Below are 23,390 nucleotides of genomic sequence, written 5' to 3'. Positions count from 1 at the left end.
AGGACAAACAAAACATAATACATGGCAGGACAGTGTTTAACAAATGCAAATAATGATATAGTTAAGCGGAGAAGGTATACAATAAATTGCATGTTATCATTGTCATTTACAAAAATATCAAACATTTAAGAACACATGATAATACAATAATAATGATTTCATTAAAGTAATAGAAACCGGTGCTTAACAGAACTTATCACAATTTGGATATTAAAACATGTTACAGAATATGTCATTTTAAATATATTATTGTTTAGTAATTAGTTGATACATGTGGTAGCATTCGTCTATTAAATATGTTATATTATTGATTTATACTAAGTGGGTAGATGTAGTAGCATTCGATCAATAGATATGTTATATGCTGTATGCTAATACAAACTTATATACCTTCATACATATTCACACAATATGTACACAATATGAATGTTGATGATCAACATATCAATTAAACTGTAAATTTAGCCATAGCTTTATGGTACTATTATGTTTAAACAAAACCCGCTGCAAAAGAGAATTAAACTAGGATTCTTATGGCAGTTTGCCTAAAGAAAATACAAATTAAAATGACTATAAATGATATCTTAGTATATTAGTTAAATGTATATAGTATATCGTGTCCAGACGAAAATAGCACATATGTTCATTTAGTAAATTAATTAAATATTTCATTTTTCTATACAGACTACAGAACGAAATACATACATCTGTAACAAAAGAAAATATCTAATATTAAAAAACCATTAACATTATTTTCACTGATAGGAGCTGCGTTTAACCATTCTTTTCTTTAAGCAAAAGCTCTGTTCATAAAATTCCTTAACTTACGTATTGTGCAAACATTTTCAGAATTTAGCAGTTCAATAAATTTAGACATGTTTGGTCTTTTCCAGTAATACATAGGAATAAAACGTTTCCTTAAATTATTATATACTTTACATTCCAATACAAAATGATATTCATCTTCTAAAACATCACAAGAAAAGCATTTGCTTTCATTTAGAGGTGTATTGTTTGGTTTAGTCCATCTACCAGTCTCAATATGCAATCTGTGAGAAGAAACTCTTAACTTAGTGAGATTTTACAAACACATTTGATGCTTATACAATTGAGATATGGTTGAAACTTAGAAATAGCAACATGTCTGTAGAATATAGCCCTGCTCGAGTTGTCTAACCTATTTGACCAATTTTGCACAAACTGATCTTTAAATCTTTGATTTACGTGACATAAGAATAGGTTAGTGTTACCAACACTTTGCACAAACCATGCATCATAAAAGCCTAATGTACATAAAAGATGTTTTACTAGTGAACACCAGTTTGTTTTATTTGGGTAATTTTCGTAATCATTTTTCAATAAATTATACACTTTGTTAACAGATTTGTTCTCATTTGTATGCAATATTTTTATCCAGTATTTTATGATTATAATATGGCATTGACTGGAAAGATAATCTACACCATATATAAAATCATTTTGAGTAGTTTTCTTAACACATAATATGCGTTTGCAAAATTGTATGTGAACTCTTTCAATTGCATTGCCATGTACAAAATCCCAAACTTCGCTACTATAGTTAAGGATAGGACTAAATAGTTTATCAAAAAGATCCAATCTATGGAAGGTAGAAATGTTTACAAATTTATAAAGATATTTGTTCATTTTAAATATGGCTTTCATTGCTTGGCCTGCAATTGTATTTTGTGCTTCTGCAAAAGATTCGACTGGTCAGCCCGGTGTCAGTATAATGTGACTGGGTGGGGTATCATGCCACGTGTCTACGGCGTGATATTCCAGTGAGGCAGCACTATAAAGTTGGGCATTGTGCTCACTGCTACAATTAGACACCGTCGTTTATACGACTGAAAAATTGTTGACAAAGACGTTAAACCCGAACACACACACACACACACACTCTGCAAAAGATTCATCTGTAGTAAAAACAATACCCAAATATATAAACTTATTAACAATATAAATAATGTCTTCTGTATAATAAAATTCATATCTCTAGGTAATCTTCCCCCTTTTCTAAATATCATGATTTTTGTCTTAGACGTATTCATGGCAAGTTTCAACTATCACAGTAATCTGAAAGAACATTTAAACCCATTTGCAGCTCATCTCTACTCTACTTTTTGCAAAAATATCAATATCATCAGCATACATAACCAAAAACATTTTAAACATACTGACATCAATACCTTCAAATTCACTTTTAATGTATTGATCTACTAGGTCATTTAGAAACATTGAAAAGAGAAAGGGAGATAAGCATTCCCCTTGTTTTACACCATTCATATTCATCACTTAATTTGTTACAATATTTTACTCTTGCATTCACAGTTGTGTACATAAGCGAAATGAAACGTTTCACATTTTCATACTCAGTAGATTCTATTTGTTTTATTTCGGTGTCAATAACATAGTCATCAGGCAACATGTTCATATGTATAAAAATATCATGTGTTACATAGTCAGGACAATCTGAGGTACGGGCATTCATATTCCCGCAAAATAAAAGATTAAAATTATTTTCATATTTTGCATCTAAACTAGTTATATAATCTATCAAACACATTAGAATCTATCATAGATTGTCTGCTGCTGTCGTCCGGCACAATATAACATAACAGATAAACAGATCATTCTCTAAAGACAGCTTAAGACCATAATTTTTTTAATGTGTACATTAGCTAGAGGCTATTTGTAAGTTAATTTCTGCTCTCAGCCATGGAATGTGTAAATAAGCTGGAGGCGATTTGTAAGTCAGTTTCTGCTCTCAGCCATGAAATGTGTACATTAACTTGTGGCGATTACTGCAATAACAGCAATTGACAATACGATCAGGACACCTCCAAGCGTCACCAACAATACAAATGGTAGATTCTGAAAATAAACAAAACGGTGTATAAAACTTACGTTTGAAGATCTTCACCATAACTAAACAAGATTGGCTCCCTTACCGCCGTGGGTTCAAAACCTCTCTCGGGGAGCTGAATTTTTTTATGAGAGGAATACATCCAGCTGACTTGTGGAAAGTCGGTAGTTCGACTCAGGTGCCTGTCACTGCTTGAAATAATGCTCGGAGGATGTACATGGGGTCTTCATCCACCAAAAAAAGCTAAAAAGTTTAGCCGTTACCTAATCTAGCTCTCAATTAATTATACTAAGTGTAGATAAAAAGGAACAAGAACATTAATCTAGAGGGAAGACAAGCTTTGAAGGTCAGTGTATTAAAAGAAATGATTATTACTAACTTTGTTTATATTAAACTTTTCTTTCAGATCTCTCCGGTTCCTATTGGAATCTACCTCTGCTGCATCTGTAAAACAAAGTTATACAATCATGCATGTTGGCTAGATATTTGAGCAAACGTTAAAAAGAACCACAAAGAATGTAATGCTCTATAAAAGCTATGCTTTCCCTTAATAACAGGCTACCTTGAACTAGTTAGTATTTAAAAGAATTTTATAAAAATCAATAATTCCTGCTGTACAAGTTTCATATCTTCATGTCGATGTCATGCCGATGATATGTTTTAGAAAAGAGATTATAGTAATGATAGGTTCCACCTTTATGAATGGTATAACAACCTAGAAATACTGGTTTAGATAAACTTAAACTTACCTTTGGTCTGTTTTACGTTAGTTCTTTTGTGGACTTCCAGAGAGCAGCAGACGACGACCACGATCACTACATGTACAATTGTTATATAGATGGCGCTTTTAGATACCATCGAACGCTCGAGAAAATAGCCCAGAAAGATGTTCACAACTAAATGATAAATGGAAAATATTAAATGTCTAGTTCAGGTAAACTGTTACAAACGGGCAAATAGATTCGTCACATTCAATGGTTTCTTTCAATTCTGTATTCTAAGTCTTGTGCCCCAGTTTTAATAATAAGACTTTGTTAAGGGAATAATTTCTAAATTAAAACAAAGACTTAAAAGAAAACTTTGTGTGTTGTGACAGTCAAAGCAAATATTACATCCTAGATACTAAAGTTAGTACATTGTATTCCACTGACAGTCTAAGAAATGAAATTAATTGTTTGTTTTCAAGGCCCGTCTCAGATATCAAATATGCTTGTTTGAAAATGATTTACATGTATTCTTCTTTCAATTAAATAAAAAGTTTTAGATTTATTTATTATAGAAATTTTTCACCACTACCAAACACTAGTATAATTGTATGAATTTACCTGCTAAAAGTAAAGAAAGGGCTCCTACACCTAAATGAGCCCAGTTAAAGATCCACCTTAGTTTGTGATCGCCACCGGGTCGGAATATTGCCATTATTGGCTGAAAAAAAACAACCAGTGTTGACATAAAAGTATCACAGACATCTGAATATTTATGAAACTAAATTTCAAATTGTCGGATGAATTAATTAATACGCCAGTCATTGTTATTGACTAGATATTTTTGCTTATAATGCTCTAACATTTTAAAGGGCAATTTACACGGTGACGTATAAATCAAAATGTTGTAAACGACCTAAAAACTGTCAGTCTGCTGATGCACATCTCCATTTTTAGGATACAGTATTCCATGAGCATTAACTTGCAGCACATACTACACATGGTGGTTTTGATTTGTCACTATAATTATAATAAATTTCAGAACAACTTGTGAAATATTAAGGAAATCACTAAATGTTGTCACGGCGAAAAAGAACTAAGTAATATAAGAAAACCTAGTTATTCCATATAATGCGTGACTAATTCCATGAGTGTGTGAAATGAAGTTCTTTCTATCCGTATGATTTGTCTTGAATCATTATTCTCATGTAAAAGTACATTTATGATATATGCATAAGCGCCAAATGTATCCCTCCTGGTTATACAGGGTGTAATACACATGTGTCAAATTTTCACTCCTAAGTTGTCTAATAGCATTACAAATTATTATCAACTATAAAAAGATTCTTTGGAAGCATTGATGGCAAGCGAAGTGAAAGCAGAAAATAGGCTATTCCTATTTTGGCATTGTCCTTGTTTTTTTTTTCTTTAAAAGTTGCCATATTCAATTTGTAGGGAAATAATAGGAATGCATGATATATAGCGTATGAATGATGTATTCCTTACATAAATGCACATCTAAAGTTTATACATAAAGATGTACCGTGTAATCGGCCCATTTTTTGTTTTTGATAAAAATCCAGTCTACGACACTTATTCCTGTACCTCGTTTTGAATGGACTAAACTAATTTCCCCGGTGTTTGAAATTAATACTCAAAGTTGAAACGTAATAAATTTACTTACATTAACAAAACCTAAAACTGTAACAATGATTCCTATGACAGGATGGGCTTGCACAGCCGCCGCCGAGTCTGTTGACACCACCTGCATTGTAAAATAGTTGAAGGGCGTGAAGCTGCTAACTATAGTAGAACAAAGAGTATAATAAACGCGGTACTAGATTTTTTTCAGGATAAAATAAAAAAAAATAGATAATATAAGTTTCAAGATGTTGTTAAATTCTGTACCACTGACCTCCAGATCGTACAACAAAAAGGAAATTCTCTAGATATCAGAAAATTATAGCTATAATTCTAAAGAAAGCTTTGAAACTTAGTTACTAACAGATAAGTTATGGAAACACATAAGAATTAGTTGTTTTTGCTTATTTTACCATTCAAAATTGAAAAACTACCTTTTAAAGTTTTATATTTAACAATCGTTAAGTACATATTCATCTGTGGTAAACTGGTCAATACCGCGGGAAAATCTTTATTGCCGCGGAGACCCGGGTTCGATTCCGACTCGTGTATGTTTTTTCTTGATTTGGCATTTTACGACAGTTTTGAAACGAAAAATGCTCTAATCTTTTTTAATGTGACCAATCTTCAATTTTTAAGAAAGATCATTTTTAGCCAAAATCTGGAGGTCAGTGCCTTTAACTATATCCTTGTACCGTTATGCATACCTGACTATATCCCTGCATCATTATACATACCTGACTATACCTTGCACTATTATACATACCTGACTACATCCTTACACTATTATACATACCTGACTATATCCTTACACTATTATACATACCTGACTATATCCTAGCATCATCATACATACCTGACTATATCCTTGCACCATCGTACATACTTGACTATATCTTTGCATCATTATACATACCTGACTTTATCCTTACACAATAATAAATACCTGACTATATCCTTACACTATAATAAATACCTGACTTTATCCTTACACTATTATACATACCTGACTATATCCTTAAACTATTATACATACCTGACTATATCCATACACTATTATACATATCTGACTATATCCTAACATTATTATACATACCTGACTATATCCTTACACTATTATACATACTTGACTGTATCCTTACACTATTATGCATACCTGACTATATCCTTACACTATTATACATACCTGACTATATCCTTAAACTATTATACATACCTGACTATATCCATACACTATTATACATATCTGACTATATCCTAACATTATTATACATACCTGACTATATCCTTACACTATTATACATACTTGACTGTATCCTTACACTATTATACATACCTGACTATATCCTTAAACTATTATACATACCTGACTATATCCATACACTATTATACATATTTGACTATATCCTAACATTATTATACATACCTGACTATATCCTTACACTATTATACATACTTGACTATATCCTTGCACTATTATGCATACCTGACTATATCCTTACACTATTATACATACCTGAATATATCCTTGCATAATCATACATACCTGACTATATTCTTGCACCATTATACATACCTGACTATATCCTTAACTATTATACATACCTGACTATATCCTTACACTATTATACATACCTGACTATATCCTTAACTTTATACATACCTGACTATATCCTTACACTATTATACATACCTGACTATATCCTTGCATAGTTATACATACTTGACTACATCCTTACACTATTATACATACCTGACTATATCCTTAACTTTTATACATACCTGACTACATCCTTACACTATTATACATACCTGACTATATCCTTACACTATTATACATACCTGACTATATCCTTGCATAGTTATACATACTTGACTACATCCTTACACTATTATACATACCTGACTATATCCTTAACTATTATACATACCTGACTACATCCTTACACTATTATACATACCTGACTATATCCTTACACTATTATACATACCTGACTATATCCTTGCATAGTTATACATACTTGACTACATCCTTACACTATTATACATACCTGACTATATCCTTAACTATTATACATACCTGACTATATTCTTACACTGTTATACATACCTGACTATATCCTTACACTACTATACATACCTGACTATATCCTTACACTATTGTACATACCTGACTTTATCCTTGCAACATTATACATACCTGACTATATCCTTGCACTATTACACATACCTGACTATATCCTTGCATTATCATATATACTTGACTATATCCTTGCACTATTATACATACCTGACTTTATCCTTACACTACTATACATACTTGACTAAATCCTTGCACTATTATACATACCTGACTATATTCTTACACTACTATACATACTTGACTATATCCTTGCATCATCATATATACATGACTATATCCTTCCACTATTATACATACCTGACTATATCCTTACACTACTATACATACTTGACTATATCTTTGCATCATTATACATACTTGTCTAAATCCTTGCACTATTATACATACCTGACTATATCCTTAAACTAATATACATACCTGACTACATCCTTACACTATTATACATACTTGACTACATCCTTACACTATTATACATACCTTGCTATATCCTTACACTATTATACATATTTGACTATATCCTTACACTACTATACATACTTGACTATATCCTTACACTACTATACATACTTGACTATATCCTTACACTACTATACATACCTGACTATATCCTTAAAATAATATACATACCTGACTATATCCTTAAAATAATATACATACCTGACTATATCCTTACACTACTATACATACTTGACTACATCCTTACACTATCATACATACCTTGATATATCCTTACACTATAATACATATCTGATTATATCCTTACACTACTATACATACTTGACTATATCCTTACACTACTATACATACCTGACTACATCCTTACACTACTATACATACTTGACTATATCTGTGAATCATTATACATTCTTGACTACATCCCTACACTATTATACATACCTGACTATATCCTTACACTACTATACATACTTGACTATATCCTTACACTACTATACATACTTGACTATATCTTTGAATCATTATACATACTTTACTACATCTTTACAGTAGTATACATACCTGACTACATCCTTACACTATTATACATACTTGACTATATCCTTACACTACTATACATACCGGACTATATCCTTACATTATTATACATACCTGCCTATATCTTTACACTATACATACCTGACTATATCTTTACACTATACATACCTGACTATATCCTTAAACTATTATACAAACCTGACTATATCCTTACACAATACATACCTGACTATATCCTCCAATCTCTACAAATATTGATATGAATCCTATAATCACAAAGATTAGAGCAACAACCATAGCTCCTCTGTGGACCTGAAGATGAAAAATTTACACATTGTTTAAAGCGGTGCTAGGATTCGAACCTGCATTGGTAGGTGACAGTGTCTACCAACAAGAATCAGACTGGGTTATTATTGTGTTGTAGATCGTAGATCAACCATTTGAAATGCGTTCAGAATTGGTTGACCTGGGTCGTAGATCGTAGTCCACCATATCAATTACATTGAAAATTGGTTGACCTGACACGTAGATCGCAGATCAACCATCTGAAATGCGTTCAGAATTTGTTGACCTGGGTTGTAGATCATAGATCAACCATAAAATTACATTGAAAATTGGTTGACCTGGCTCGTAGATCGTAGATCAACCATCTGAAATGCGTTTAGCATTGGTTGACCCAGGTCGACCGATTCGGAACGCACATCAGATGGTTGATCTACGCCCAGGTCAACCAATTTTCAATGCACTTTAGACGGTTGATCTACGATCTACGACCCAGGTCGACCAATTTTTAATGTAATTTAGTAGTTGATCTACGATCTACGACACAGGTCAACCAATTCTAAACGCATTTTAGATGGTTGATCTACGATCTATGTCCCAGGTCAACCAATTCGGCACCCATTTCAGATGATTGATCTACGATCTACGACCCATGTCAACCAATTCTTAATGTAATTTAGATGGTTAATCTACGATCTACGACCCAGGTCAACCAATTGTGAACGCATATCAAATGATTGATCTACAATCTACGACCCAGGTCAACCAAATTTCAATGTAACTGATATGGTTGATCTACGATCTACGACCCAGATCAACCAATTCTGAACGCATTTCAGATGGTTGATCTACGATCTACGACCCAGGTCGACCAATGTTTTAAATGTAATTCAGTAGTTGATCTATGATCTTCGACACAGATCAACCAATTCTAAACGCATTTCAGATGTTTGATCTATGATCTACGTCCCAGGTCAACCAATTCGGAACCCATTTCAGATGGTTGATCTACGATCTACGACCCAGGTCAACTAATTATGAACGCATTTCAGATGGTTGATCTACGATCTACGACCCAGGTCAACCAATTTTCAATGTAATTTAGATGGTTAATCTACGATCTACGACCCAGGTCAACCAATTTTCGATGTAATTGATATGGTTGATCTAAGATCTAAGACCCAGATCAACCAATTCTGAACGCATTTCAGATGGTTGATCTACGATCTACGACCCAGGTCGACCAATTTTAATGTAATTTAGTGGTTGATCTACGATCTACGACACAGGTCAACCAATTCTAAACACATTTCAGATGGTTGATCTATGATCTACGTCCCAGGTCAACCAATTCGGAACCCATTTCAGATGGTTGATCTATGATCTACGACCCAGGTCAACCAATTTTTAATGTAATTTAGATGGTTGATCTACGATCTACGAGACGACCCAGGTCAACCAATTGTGAACGCATTTCAGATGGTTGATCTACGATCTACGACCCAGGTCAACCACTTGTGAACGCATTTCAGATGGTTGATCTACGATCTACGATCCAGGTCAACCAATTTTTAATGTAATTTAGATGGTTGATCTACCATCTAAGACCCAGGTCAACAAAATAGAATTTTATTTGTCGATCTACGACCTACGAGTTACGCGCCAATTTCACAGACCTAAATAATACAGGTATATCAAAATGATAGAAATTTAATACGTCATTAAATTGAACAGTTTTACAAAAATATACATCAGGCTATGATGTAAGGAAGTTAATAACAAACCAGAAAGTTTTATGCGATTTACCTGAAACCAAATTTTAGTCCCGAAAAGTTCCTTTTCTCGAAGCATATTTTTGTTGTATCTCGCTGTTACTATACCAATGGTAACAAATAGCAGCCAAGCAAGGACCATCATTACACCTGGAAAGTAAATGGTTCACATGTAATTGAACCTTCAACCCTAGCTAGAATCGTTTAGTAACCGAGACACACTATTTAGAACTCGTTTCACGACACTAGAACAGTTTGATAGACTATAAATAGTGTTATTAAAAAAAAAGTGACCATCGATATTTGGCCTATTAAGGCTAAGAGTTTGTATATTTACCGTGAAATTGACCACGTGTACATACTTTCCGTGTAACTTGACCACGTGTACAAACACACCGTGTAATTTTACCACGTGTAAAAACTTACTGTGTAACTGCCTTACCATGTAACTTTACCACGTGTACGAATTTACCGTGTAACTGTACTACTTGTACAAACTTATCATGTAACTGTCTTACCATGTAACTGTACCACGTGTTCAAATTTTCCGTGTAACTGTATAATGTGTACAAACCTACCGTGTTACTTTATCATGTGCACAAACTTTATGTGTAACTTGACCACGTGTACAAACAAACCGTATTATTTTACCACGTGTACAAGCTTACCTTGTAACTGCTTTACCCTGTAACAATATGACGTGTGCAAACTTACCGTGTAACTGCACCACGTGTACAAACTTACCGTGTAATTTTACCACGGGTGTGTTAAGTTTGTGCAGTCCAACAACATAGTGTCTGTTGAAATCTACCTTGCTTTCACTGCTCCAAGGGATTCTTTCATGTTCCTTCATTTCAGTTTTACCTAAAAAGTAACCGTGCTTCTAATTTTGAACCTGTTTCTGTGCTGTATAATAGTGCAGTTAATGGTGTTCCCTACACAATGACTCTTAACCTTAAGCCTGCTGCCGGTGTAACATTAAATATTGACCCCGTTGAAAATTGACCCCATTGATCAAAATTTAATGTTGAAATGTTGGCGGGGTCAATTCTTAACGTTTAAAAAGGACCTTTTGATCAAAATTTAATGTTGAAATGTTGGCGGGGTCAATTCTCAACGTTGAAAAAGAGCCTTTGTATCAAAATTTAATGTTGAAATGTTGGCGGGGTCAATTCTCAACGTTGAAAAAGGACCTTTTGATCAAAATTTAATGTTGAAATGTTGGCGTTGAAATGTTGACGGTGTCAATTCTCAACGTTGAAAAAGGACATTTTGATCAAAATTTAATGTTGAAATGTTGGCGGGGTCAATTCTCAACGTTGAAAAACGACATTTTGATCAAAATTTAATGTTAAAATGTTGGCAGGGTCAATTCTCAACGTTGAAAAAGGACCTTTTGATCAAAATTTAATGTTGAAATGTTGACGGTGTCAATTCTCAACGTTGAAAAAGGACCCATGGGGTCTATTGTCAACGGGGTCAGTATTTAATGTACACCGGCAAGTGATTCTGCCTTTGCGACCAGTGCAAACCAAGATCAGCGTGCACGTCCGTGCAGTCTGATCATGGTCTGCACTGTTCGCCATTTAGTCAGTATCTTTTGGTAAGCACCCCTTTTAGCTGTTAATGGTACTGTCCAAATTGAAAGATGGACAAGTTCGTTATAGAAATATAGCATGGTTTATAACTACTTTGTTTCCATGTCAAATATCAAGTATCAATTTTGTTTGGGAAGTCAACAAATATTGTTAGGTCTGAATAAAGTTAAATAAGGCTGGCTGTGCTTAATGATATATCAGTGACTGACTTTTTCCGTAGTGTAACCATAATAATTCACTTATTTGCTCCGAACGTATCCAATCGCGGTCGCCTTTGTTGTTTTGGAGAGGGCTTATTATAGGTCAGAGTAACTTAAATTGAGCCGTGCCATGAGAAAACCAACATAGTGGGTTTGCGACCAGCATGGATCCACCCAGCCTGCGCATCCGCGCAGTCTGGTCAGGATCCATGCTGTTCGCTTTTAAAGCCTACTGCAATTAGAGAAACCGTTAGCGAACAGCATGGATCCTGACCAGACTGCGCGGATGCGCAGGCTGGTCTGGATCCATGCTGGTCGCAAAGCCACTGTGTTGGTTTTCCCATGGCACGGCTCATATTTATTTTTCGTTTTAGATATTGCGTAGATGTCTTTGATGTTGAAAATGAAACAGTTATAATTATGAGATGTATCCGAGAAAAAAGAATATTTACCACGTTTCTGTTCCACTTTCCCGACTACTAGCATGAGAATGAAGTCGTTGTTGAGATTGAAAAATCTGTCGTCTGCTTCACTGAGATTTCTAGTGAAAGAACACGTGATCACGCCGTTAGACTGGTTAATCGATCTAGCACCTAGACCTAACGTAGCCTTAAAAAGAGTAAAAAGAAGTACGTTATGACGTGCTCAACAACTTCCTATACGAGTATTAACAGAAGTAACATGTTAATACAAAGGTAATTGTAAAATCTAGATCTTCATATGACCAAGAACAAATTTATTTTGTACATGTTTCAGTGTTCCGTTACTATAGAATAATTGCAAAAATCATTGCCAGAAACTTTGCATAATCAGACGAAAATGTATTGGAAGTGTTCGATCATGCTTGCACTTTAGGCTTAAAACAACTGATACATTTATAAAAGACGATGAAATGAGGCACGAAGGTCTGAGCAGATCACGTGACTCATAATTAGTAACACTCTTAATTTTGTTTTATGTTATATCTGATACATTCTTCAAATTCTGCTTAGCAATTTGTCTTTGTTTTCATCTTATAAGGTTGTAACAAAGAAGAAATAGGCTTACCGGAGACAGCATTTTTGTGTTATCGCCCTCATTGTAGTACGAATATACTTTAGAGCTGGGTAAAATGCATCCTACTACGCTATCGTCGCCCTGTAAGTCACGAATAAGTTAATTTTCATTGAAAGTGTTGCACCTGCTATAAAACACTTATACGAAGAAAAGAAAACTTATGTTGAATATGTTAGTTTTAGTGGTATTTTTTTTGTATTTTGTTGATTTTCCGAAGAAAGACTATTATTTGTTTGTCAGTACACTGGTTTAGACTGAAATAACTTTATGTTCAGCGCAGAAAGTAGAATACAGATATTTACGTTGTGGGAATGAAAAAGAACAATAACATTTTTGTACATAAATTTACATGAACAGAAGTTTGTTAAATTGACTCTGTCTATAAAACTTTCAGAAAAAAGAAATTCCGATGTTTCAACAATAGAGACTAACATATGATAAAAGAATATTACCTTTGTGTTTTTCCGCATTGAATTTATTTAACTTCTTGAATAAAAGTGATAAAAATGCTGACAGAGCCTTGTATTTTATCATTTTAATCAACTCATCTAATAAATTGATATGGAAAGACACAAATGTCACATCCTCTATAAAAATCTGAGCATTTACTCAATACAAAAAAAAAGAAGAAAAAAACATTCGAGGAGGAAGTTAAAGATTCTAAGGCTATGCTACCCGGAAAAGTATATGCTAAAAAGGAGACAGTCTGAATATGTACATGAGAGTTGAAAAGAGTGAAGATCAGTATAATATTATATCTAAATTTTAGACTTTCAATGTCTCATCCGTCCTTTTCTGGTGGAATAGTGTATATTACCATCCGGTAATCATTGGAGAATCCTACAGCAAGGTACACGTTGGTTCCCGTCTCTTCCGCTTGCAGCGTGAACTGAATGCTGGAACTTGAAGTAGACCACGTGACGAGATATTCACACCCATCCCGACAGTCCGGAAAACATCCCTTTTTCGATCCGCATGCAGCATCCCAGCTAATCAGAGACGACGTCACGGTCTGTAAGCAGTAAAAATACCTTTTAAGTTTTCAAACTTCAAATCCTCTCAACGGGTTTGTAAAATAAGCAGCAACAGCAGCAACAGTAGCAGCAGTAGGAGTAGCAGCAGGAGCGGCAAAATCAACAGAAAAAAACGAACTAATACGAGTATGAATCAAGCTTTCCCGTATTACTATTAAATGTATATTCACGAGCATGTCTATTCCTGGTTACAGCCGTTTTTACGTAGAAAACCCATACCTGGACTTCGGGTTAAAAAGTATGGGACCTGCGATAAAAAAGATATAATTAGATCGATAAAAATCCTGTTTTCATTACAGATCAATGAAAAATGCACCCCTTCAAATGACTTGTATACATCATCTGAAAGAGGATCATATTTCACTACATATTTTTCATTTTGGAAACAAGTTGTAATTTGTTTCCATCCATTGTCCGATAGCCTATAGTTAAAAGCTTGAAGAAGATAAGCTCAATTAGTTTGCACTTAATTCATCCAAACATATCTATTGAGAAGGAAATTTATCAGTATTGTTCAAATATCAACAATGACACGAAGTTCATTAAGGGTATGCTATGCATATGTTGTGAGTAGCACACTTTAACAGTGCATTAGACTTGAAATGGGCTTTCATGCCATTTTACTACATGTAGTAACGGTAAGGCAATTGAATTATATTGTACATGTAACTAAACTGCTCCCGCAGGTCTCAGAGGTGACAGGCAAATACTTTTATACGTACTTTTATGTAAAATCGTCACAAAATAAGCGAAGAAATTAAAACATATTTACATACCTGTACATTAATGAATGTATTTATCAGTATTATCCTGTATAAACTAAACATTGTGATCACACGGTTGTGAAGTCAGGATAAATAATATTACATTTTCTTTCTGATAAGCAATGCGTACACACGCGTTGACTGATAACTGGCCTAGGTGTAGCCAGCTAAATGTATGACTAAAAAGAAGTCCCTTGATGATTTATCGAATAGAAATATACTAAATTGCATGACGCATGGTTGGACGGGTGTGATGATGACCAATGTTTAAATTAGGTTGTTACGTTTGTACGCGTGTACGCTTGTAAACATAGTTTAGAATTAATAAAGATTATAAAAGACGGTCAGCAACTTGATCCTGATGTCACAAATGTTTCTGTTACATTGTCTTTGAAATTCTCTTAAGATATTTAAACTATAATTTTTACACTCATAAATACTCTAAAATAATTTTTCTTTTACATACTTTCGTAGAAATCTGAAGGAGAATATAAGACATTGTTAAATACCGCAGTTAATGCGTCAGTACAGTAGAATGAGGGTCCATTTTTTTCAAAGAATCATATTTGTCTAAAAATGACTATCGTCATGTTGTCTCGGTTGAGTAACGGTATCGGTTGTATGTCGAGAGCGTACCAGTTGCGGATCGAGAAGTCTGACATTGTTTTTGATGCAACATTTACAAAACGAGTCTGTAGACAACGAACCAATATTGCAAATCCAATGGCCTCTACGACGAGAATATAGATAGAGACAAGAAAAGCGAAGACCAAACCGCTCGTGAAAAAACAAGAGCTGTCCGTAAGACAGCGCGCTCGGCTTTTCTCAGTGCTTGACTCTGAATTAGAGCTTTGCCAGAAAAATAAAATCCAAGTTAAAAAGGGTCATAATTCTGTCAAAATTCAATCAGAGTTATGGGACTTGTTGATAGTAAATAACTATTTTGAGTTTCAAGTCAAAAGCTTTAATAGTAACAGAGATATTTGACTTTATCAAAACATTTAACAAAAAAATTCTAAGTTAAAAAGGGACATAATTCTGTCAAAATTCAAATCAGAGTTATGGGGATTTTTCCCCTGGTGTAGACTTTGGTGGTAAATAAGTATTTGAAGTTTCAAGTCAAAACTTTAATAGTAACAGAGATATTTGACTATATCAAAAATTTTAACAAAAAAGTCTAAGTTAAAAAGGGGCATAATTCTGTCAAAATTCAAACCAGAGTTATGGGGATTGTTTCTCCTAGTGTAGACTTTGATGGTAAATAAGTATTTCAAGTTTCAAATCAAAAGCTTTGATAGTAACAGAGATATCTGACTTTATCAAAAACATTAACCAAAAATTCTAAGTTAAAAAGGGGCATAACTCTGTCAAAATTCAAAACAGAGTTATTGCGATTGTTTCTCCTGGTGAAGACTTTGATGGTAAAGAAGTATTTTAAGTTTCAAGTCAATAGCTTTGATAGTAACAGAGATATTTGCCTTTATCAAAAACTTTAACCAAAAATTCTAAGTTAAAAAGGGGCATAATTCTGTCAAAATTCAAATCAGAGTTATGGGAATTGTGTCTCCTGGTGGAGACTTTGGTAGTATATAACTATTTTGAGTTTCAAGTCAAAAGCTTTAAAAGTAACAGAGATATTTGACTTTTTCAAAAATTTTAACAAAACATTCTAAGTTAAAAAGGGGCATATTTCTGCCAAAATTCAAAACAGAGTTATTGTGATTGTTTCTCCTGGTGAAGACTTTGATGGTAAAGAAGTATTTTAAGTTTCAAGTCAATAGCTTTGATAGTAACAGAGATATTTGACTAATCAAAAACTTTGACAAAAAATTCTAAGTTAAAAAGGGACATAATTCTGTCAAAATTCAAACAGAGTTATGGGGATTGTTTCTCCTGGTGTAGACTTTGATAGTAAATAACTATTTTAAGTTTCAAGTAAAAAGCTTTGATAGTAACAGAGATATTTGACTTAATCAAAAACTTTAACCAAAAATTCTAAGTTAAAAAGGGGCATAATTCTGTCAAAATTCAAACCAGAGTTATGGGGATTGTTAATAACTATTTTAAGTTTCAAGTCAATAGCTTTGATAGTAACAGAGATATTTGACTTTATCAAAAACTTTAACCAACGGCGACGCCGACGCCGACGCCGGGGCGAGTACAATAGCTGTACTTTTTCTTCGAAAAGTCGAGCTAAAAATGACTGTCCATTCGCTCAATAAAATATTTTTATGCATTTCATACGCATGCTTTATTTTACATGGAATAATGCTTAAATATAAAAGTTTTTTTATGTAGCACGAATATTTAGTGATATCAGTACCCGTCTGTTGGTCTGTCATGTTTTTGCTGATTGATCTCATTTTGGCTTTTGTCATTGAAGAAAGACCATAATCCGGCTTAATGAAGGACGGTGGTTCTGTCCTGGTGTCCGCCTGTGAGCAACATACTTGCACACTTATGCATACGGTTCTAGTTAATAACTTAATTTTGAACACAGTGTCATATTGAAGTACATGGTTAAACTTAACTTCTGAGACAAAATATTTATAACTATAATAATAATATTATAAAATATATTTTTTGTTTGTTTGATACTGCCATGTAATTTAGTATCTTATAATACCAATGTTTAGTACGGCAAGTAATTATGATTTAAAGTTTTACATTTAAACATTACAAAGTTTGTCTTTGGTATTGGTGTAAGACGTCGACAGGAAATACGTCGTTACTTATAAAGACTAAGTACTTGAAACCATTACATTAAGTCTATGCTGCAAGTTCCCATAAAATATTTATGTGACAAAATGGCATTTCATTTAAACATTTTGATACGATTTTCGCCTTCACAAACATTTGCTACTAGGTGACTATGAACCGAGACAAATTAAAGACAAAATTCTTTGCCGAATTATGATTAAAACATTATATCGACATTACAACTATTACATAATCGTCATACAACCGCGACACCTAAACGGTCCCGTCGTCTTCTATTGGAAAACCTTAAGGTTTAGCAGTATATCACAAAACCACAGAAATGTTTAGAAAACAAACATCTTTATAAACAACCCATCTGTCCAAAACATTTTTACCGTTCTGTTCCGTAGAATTGGATTCTTAAAATATTCTAAGAGTTGCCCCCTTTAAAAAAGAATGCCATTTGTAAAGACATTAAAGTAAACAATTGCCAAAAACGATGTTTGACCTAGTTATATAAAGTTTAAGCACTCGTACATTGTTGCAAATGCACCAAAACGAAGACATGTAACAGTTTTTGAAAAATGATGAGTTTTTAAAGGCGCTGAACTGTCCAGAAGTGTGGCCCCTTCATGCAGTCCCTTTCCGAAAATCAATACATAAACGAGTAAATTGACAATGGTTTTATAGAATAATATAAATGTTTTATATGCTGTTTTATGCTTTCTTTCTATGATTTGGTGATGTTCGAACTTTCTTCTCCGAAACATAGACCTAACTCTTAAAATCACTTGATAGATGGAAGATTTGTGTACAGGACATGAAAAATATCCCAAGAACTTTTGACCTCCGAGTATGACCTTAACAGTTGAGCTACTGCTCTATGTGTACGTGACGCATGCTCTCATAGAAACGTTTGTGCCTTGTCATATCAAATCCTTTGTTGGATGATAGATATACAGACCGGACACGAGTGGGATGAACTGACGGATGGACGAAGTGCTAACCTATAGTCCCAGAAACTTGTTTTCAATCTGTATGGGACTAATAAAACTTTAAATGGCTTGCTAGTCAATGGCCGAAACTTTGGACCTCGGACAATACTTTTAACTTTAAACCGGCAAGCCATACAGGAAGTGTACACTAGATGTGATATCATGCTTTACGAAATTGCACATCTATATTGCTGTGCAGAGGTAAATCCGCCTTAAACAATAGATATATCTATGCAAATAAGCGTACATTTTGAACTGTTTTATAACCCAGCTTAAACCGAGTTCTCAGACACTAGCCCGTGTCTGCTGACCATATTTTAATTAACAGTTTCAGTTGATGAAAACAACGTGTCAATGTCTGTAAAATCAAACCCAAACATATCACCCGATTTAATATCGATTCACGACTTTTAAACAATCATTTGAACACTCTCTAATCTAAAATACATGATAATTCATGTACGTTTAGATAGCCACTTCGATTAAACAGTAGGCGAGATCACCAAATATCAACATTCCTCGGTCTCCATTTTACTAACAGTTTAGATTAATAAAGACGTAAGACGATATACTTTCACTTTGCGAACCAACGAACTTAAAGATTTAAGGCCCTTGTTAATTTGTTAATATTGCCATGCATGGCTCACACGAGGCGCGAAAGTATCTCGACCTATCAATTTTATATTCATCTAATTTAAAAGTTACTATAAATTCCTAGGGCAAACTATATCCTTTCATCAAAACAAAAACGTTGTAGATACATGCAGTTTATTTATGATAGATTTTTTTTATGTAACAGAAAAATAAACTCTTGATATATAGTGGTGTATAACCAAACAGATTGAAGAAACTGAATATTAACATTCTATTGAAAACAGTATTTATACATATAACTTTATTACAAACACAAACACAGTCGAACTTTAAATTTTTACATTTCGGTTTGATAAGACTTTCATTTTGTTTTTACTTTTTCACATTTCAGTTTTTTTGCAGTCCGAAATAGGAGGAAATAGGAGAACGTCATTTTCTTTCTAAATTTCTAGATTTATTTTCTCATCATTCATACTCGTGCTCAAAATGTTCTGATCATTCTGATTTTTAACCAAAATGAATGTGTTCGTCCCTTTACGAAGACTTCGTTTCATCATCCAGTGATTTCCGTTTCTGTGTCACCAGTTTTGTGTCCTGCTGCCACTGCGGCTTTAGGGAAATCTCATCTTTGTTCGCAGGTTTTCCTACTTCCGGTGCAGATTTATGGGGTTCTTCCTTAGGAATGAGAGCGGCGTCCTTCTGCTGCAAATAATCAAAACGTATATTCAACCTTAACTAGAATTCAGCAGGACATTACTGCAGATTATTTTCATTATGTCGCCCTTGTAAAGACACTGAGAAAGTGCTATCGTTTACTAGATTAGATTGTGACTTGTTTTAATGAAAAAGACGCAGTTAAGTATCTTGATACTAGTATAATTATGTGGATGCACAGCTATTTATCTACATGTATTATTGGGACGATTGTTGTTTGGAGAAGATGCTGAGAATTTATGTTTAGCAATATTTATCGTTGGTGCCATACTATTTATTACAATGATTAAAGACATGATGATGCAAACTTTATTTCCTTATTATATAGCTCTGATTTCCCTTTAGAGGTATGACAACATTGTTTATATTGACACTATTGTGGGCATTACCACCATCACTACAAAACGCATGCAAACGATTTTGCCTCAACATATGAAAATATGTATTAATAATACTGCAGTAGAATTAAAAAAAACAACAAAAAACCCGTAAGTTTAGCTATTTTGATATCACTGAGAATGCGTTTAAGGAATTCTGAAAGTAGTGTGCAATTAAGCATTTGAGATAATCAACAATAACTGTTACCACATATACACTTGACAATAAAATATATTAGATAAGAATGTAAAGTTTTCTATGACTCGTCATTTACCTTTTCCTTTAGCTGAACGAATTCTACTGCAGGATTTGTTTCATTTTTGACGACCTCTAATTCAATGTCACTTTCTGCGTCGTCGTCTTCTGATTCAGAATCCTCGCTTTCTTCCGCAGAGTCGGGCTGTAAGTACATTTGATATTATAGAATACTGGGTAGGTGAATCAACAGAAGGGCTAACTTTTCTATCTTACTAAAAGAATGTCTAGTATTTTTGGTATTTTCTTTAGGTAAATTAGCATTAATTACGTAAAAACATAGACGTCTCAGAAGACATTGTACCATTCTACAAGATACAGCTATAACAATAATGAATGTAAGTGACTGTCGATCTTGATATCTTTTTAGTACTTGATTTTGTGGATTTCCAAAATCTTTTCTAGTATGAAACAAGAGTGCCAGAATGTCACAATATACGCCCGTCACAACGAATTTCTTTATACTAGCACCTGTATTTGCAAATGGAATTTTAATTTTGTGGTTGTTTCTTAAGTATTGTAATTCTTTTGTTTTTCTAAATCCACATAAAAACTCCTTACCAGGTAGAGATACCTTAAAATACACCTAAAATTTGAAAGTAACATCAATGTTGTACCACAGAAAAGTGGTCTTGGTTTTTCCCTACGGTCAATTATAAAAAAGTTACAATATAAGTTATTTATAGTATATTTGTAACAACTAAGGGAAGTTAATCTTTAAAAAAAAATCCAAAGAAGAAATTGTAAGTCCACACAAAAATCATAACCAGGTAGAAATAGGTCAACATACACCTCAAATTGGATGTAACATGCATGTTGTACTACAGAAAAGTGGTCTCGATTTTTCCCTTTTGACTAGTATTATAATAAATGAAAAAGTTACAATATAAGCTATTTATAGTAACAACAAAGGGAAGTAATTCTAAAGAAGGGACCTTCGCTTGACACTTCGTCTCATGATGGTGTACAATTGTGCCAAGTTACATAAAAATCCTTCCATGCATAAAGAAGAAATACTTCGGACAAAGTCATTCTTGTATCTGACCTTTGGCCTCTAAGTGTGACCTTGACCTTAGACCTACGGACCTGGTTCTTGCGCATGACACACCATCTCGTGGTGGTGAACATTTGTGCCAAGTTATATCAAAATCCCTCCATGCATGAAGAAGAAATGCTCCGGACAAAGTTATTATTCTTGTATCTTTTGACCTCTAAGTGTGACCTTGATCTTAGACCTAGGAACTGGTTCTGGCACATGACACTCTGTCTCATGATGGTGAACAATTGTGCCAAGTTACATCAAAATCCCTCCATGAATGAAGATGATATGCTCCGGACAAAGTCATTCTTGAATTTGACCTTTGATCTCTAAGTGTGACCTCGACCTTAGACCTAGGGACCTGGTTCTTGTGTAACGATTACTGAATGCATAAAGGGAAGTAATTCCATTAATATGCAAATTTGTAAACCTGTCAGTTGTCATTGGAGTAAGATGACAGTATATATGGGCATTAAATCACCTTTGGTGATGAGCTAGCTTTTCACCGACGGGATTTGTGTGGCACTGAAACGTTACAAATGGTGGCAGCGGTGGGATGAAGTCAACTGCCGGACTGGAGTTGCCTTACCCATGTATTTCCTAGGCCAAATCTCGGGTCGAGATTTCTCGGAGGGGAAAGTAATGTAACGATTACTGAATGCATAAAGGGAAGTAATTCCATTAATATGCAAATTTGTAAACCTGTCAATTGTCATTGGAGTAAAATGATAGTATATATGCACATTAAATCACCTTTGGTAATGAGCTAGCTTTTCACCGACGGGATTTGTGTGGCACTGAAACGTTACACTTGTGCAAGACACTCCGCCTCATGATGGTGAACAATTGTGCCAAGTTTCATCAAAATCCCTCTATGCATGAAGAAGATATAATCCGGACAAAGTCATTCTTGAATTTGACCTTTGACCTCTAAGTGTGAAATTGACCTAAGACCTAGTGACCTGGTTCTTGCGCATGACACTCCGGGCGTCTTCGGGCGGAAGTTCTTGATAACTCGAGTGTCGGTGCGAGATATTGGAAAACCGTGTTCTTAATTTGAGCCGCACAAACGCCAAGAACGTGCGATCAAGAACATTCAAGATGGCTGCGCCCATCATTTCGCCGCAAGAAACACTAGCACTACATCAAATGGCCTCGGGATTCATTAGCATACAACATAGATCTAGCAATGCTTTATTGCACAAATAATAAGATATAATTAGCATTTTAAGACAAATAAATCAATTTCACTGGGGCACACAGTCATTTCGCCGCCATTTTGTTGAATGTTCTCGAACCGTGTTCCTGGTGCTCCCCGTAAAAGGAGGTGTAAAATTTTGACCCGCGAACAGTGTTCTCGGATCATGTTCTTGGCGTTCGAACGTGATTTTTTTCTAACGGAACAAGCGCCAAAACGCCACGAACATGTTCTCATGTCAAGAACATTCCGCCCGAAGACGCCCGTCTCATGATGGTAGTTTCATCAAAATGCCTCCATGCATGAAGAAGATATGCTCCGGACAAAGTCTGTGGACGCCACCCGCCCGCCAGGGGCGTTCCCATAATACGTCCCGTTTTTTTAACGGGCGTATAAAAAAAAAACATGCACATTTTTGAAACGGATACACATCGCGCGTAATAATT

General features: G+C 34.3%; 2 protein-coding genes across 2 annotated transcripts in view; both read right to left on the bottom strand.

The window, feature by feature from the left end:
• Window positions 1–10: 10 nt before the first annotated feature.
• On the bottom strand, window positions 11–15,244 carry LOC123523038 (putative ferric-chelate reductase 1 homolog). Its single transcript, XM_045300625.2, has 12 exons — window positions 15,084–15,244; window positions 14,091–14,285; window positions 13,265–13,354; window positions 12,670–12,826; window positions 11,164–11,283; window positions 10,454–10,569; window positions 8,591–8,677; window positions 5,273–5,353; window positions 4,210–4,309; window positions 3,634–3,780; window positions 3,264–3,328; window positions 11–2,892 (listed from the first exon to the last, which is right to left on the bottom strand). The coding sequence occupies exons 1-12, from the start codon at window positions 15,132–15,134 to the stop codon at window positions 2,806–2,808; spliced, it is 1,296 nt and encodes a 431-aa protein (XP_045156560.2). The 5' UTR covers window positions 15,135–15,244; the 3' UTR covers window positions 11–2,805.
• Window positions 15,245–19,517: 4,273 nt separating this feature from the next.
• LOC123523039 (uncharacterized) overlaps window positions 19,518–23,390 on the bottom strand; it is a 331,093-nt gene continuing 327,220 nt past the window's right edge. Inside the window, exons 5-6 of the mRNA XM_053549394.1 lie at window positions 20,727–20,852; window positions 19,518–20,062 (exon numbers count right to left, since the gene is read on the bottom strand). Of these exons, the coding sequence (XP_053405369.1) occupies window positions 19,895–20,062; window positions 20,727–20,852 (294 nt within the window). The 3' untranslated portion in view covers window positions 19,518–19,894. The remainder of the gene's footprint in view (window positions 20,063–20,726; window positions 20,853–23,390) is intronic.

Source organism: Mercenaria mercenaria, chromosome 8 (assembly GCF_021730395.1).
Source record: "Mercenaria mercenaria strain notata chromosome 8, MADL_Memer_1, whole genome shotgun sequence".
Taxonomy (NCBI): domain Eukaryota; kingdom Metazoa; phylum Mollusca; class Bivalvia; order Venerida; family Veneridae; genus Mercenaria; species Mercenaria mercenaria.
This window is presented reverse-complemented; position numbering and strand designations above follow the sequence as displayed.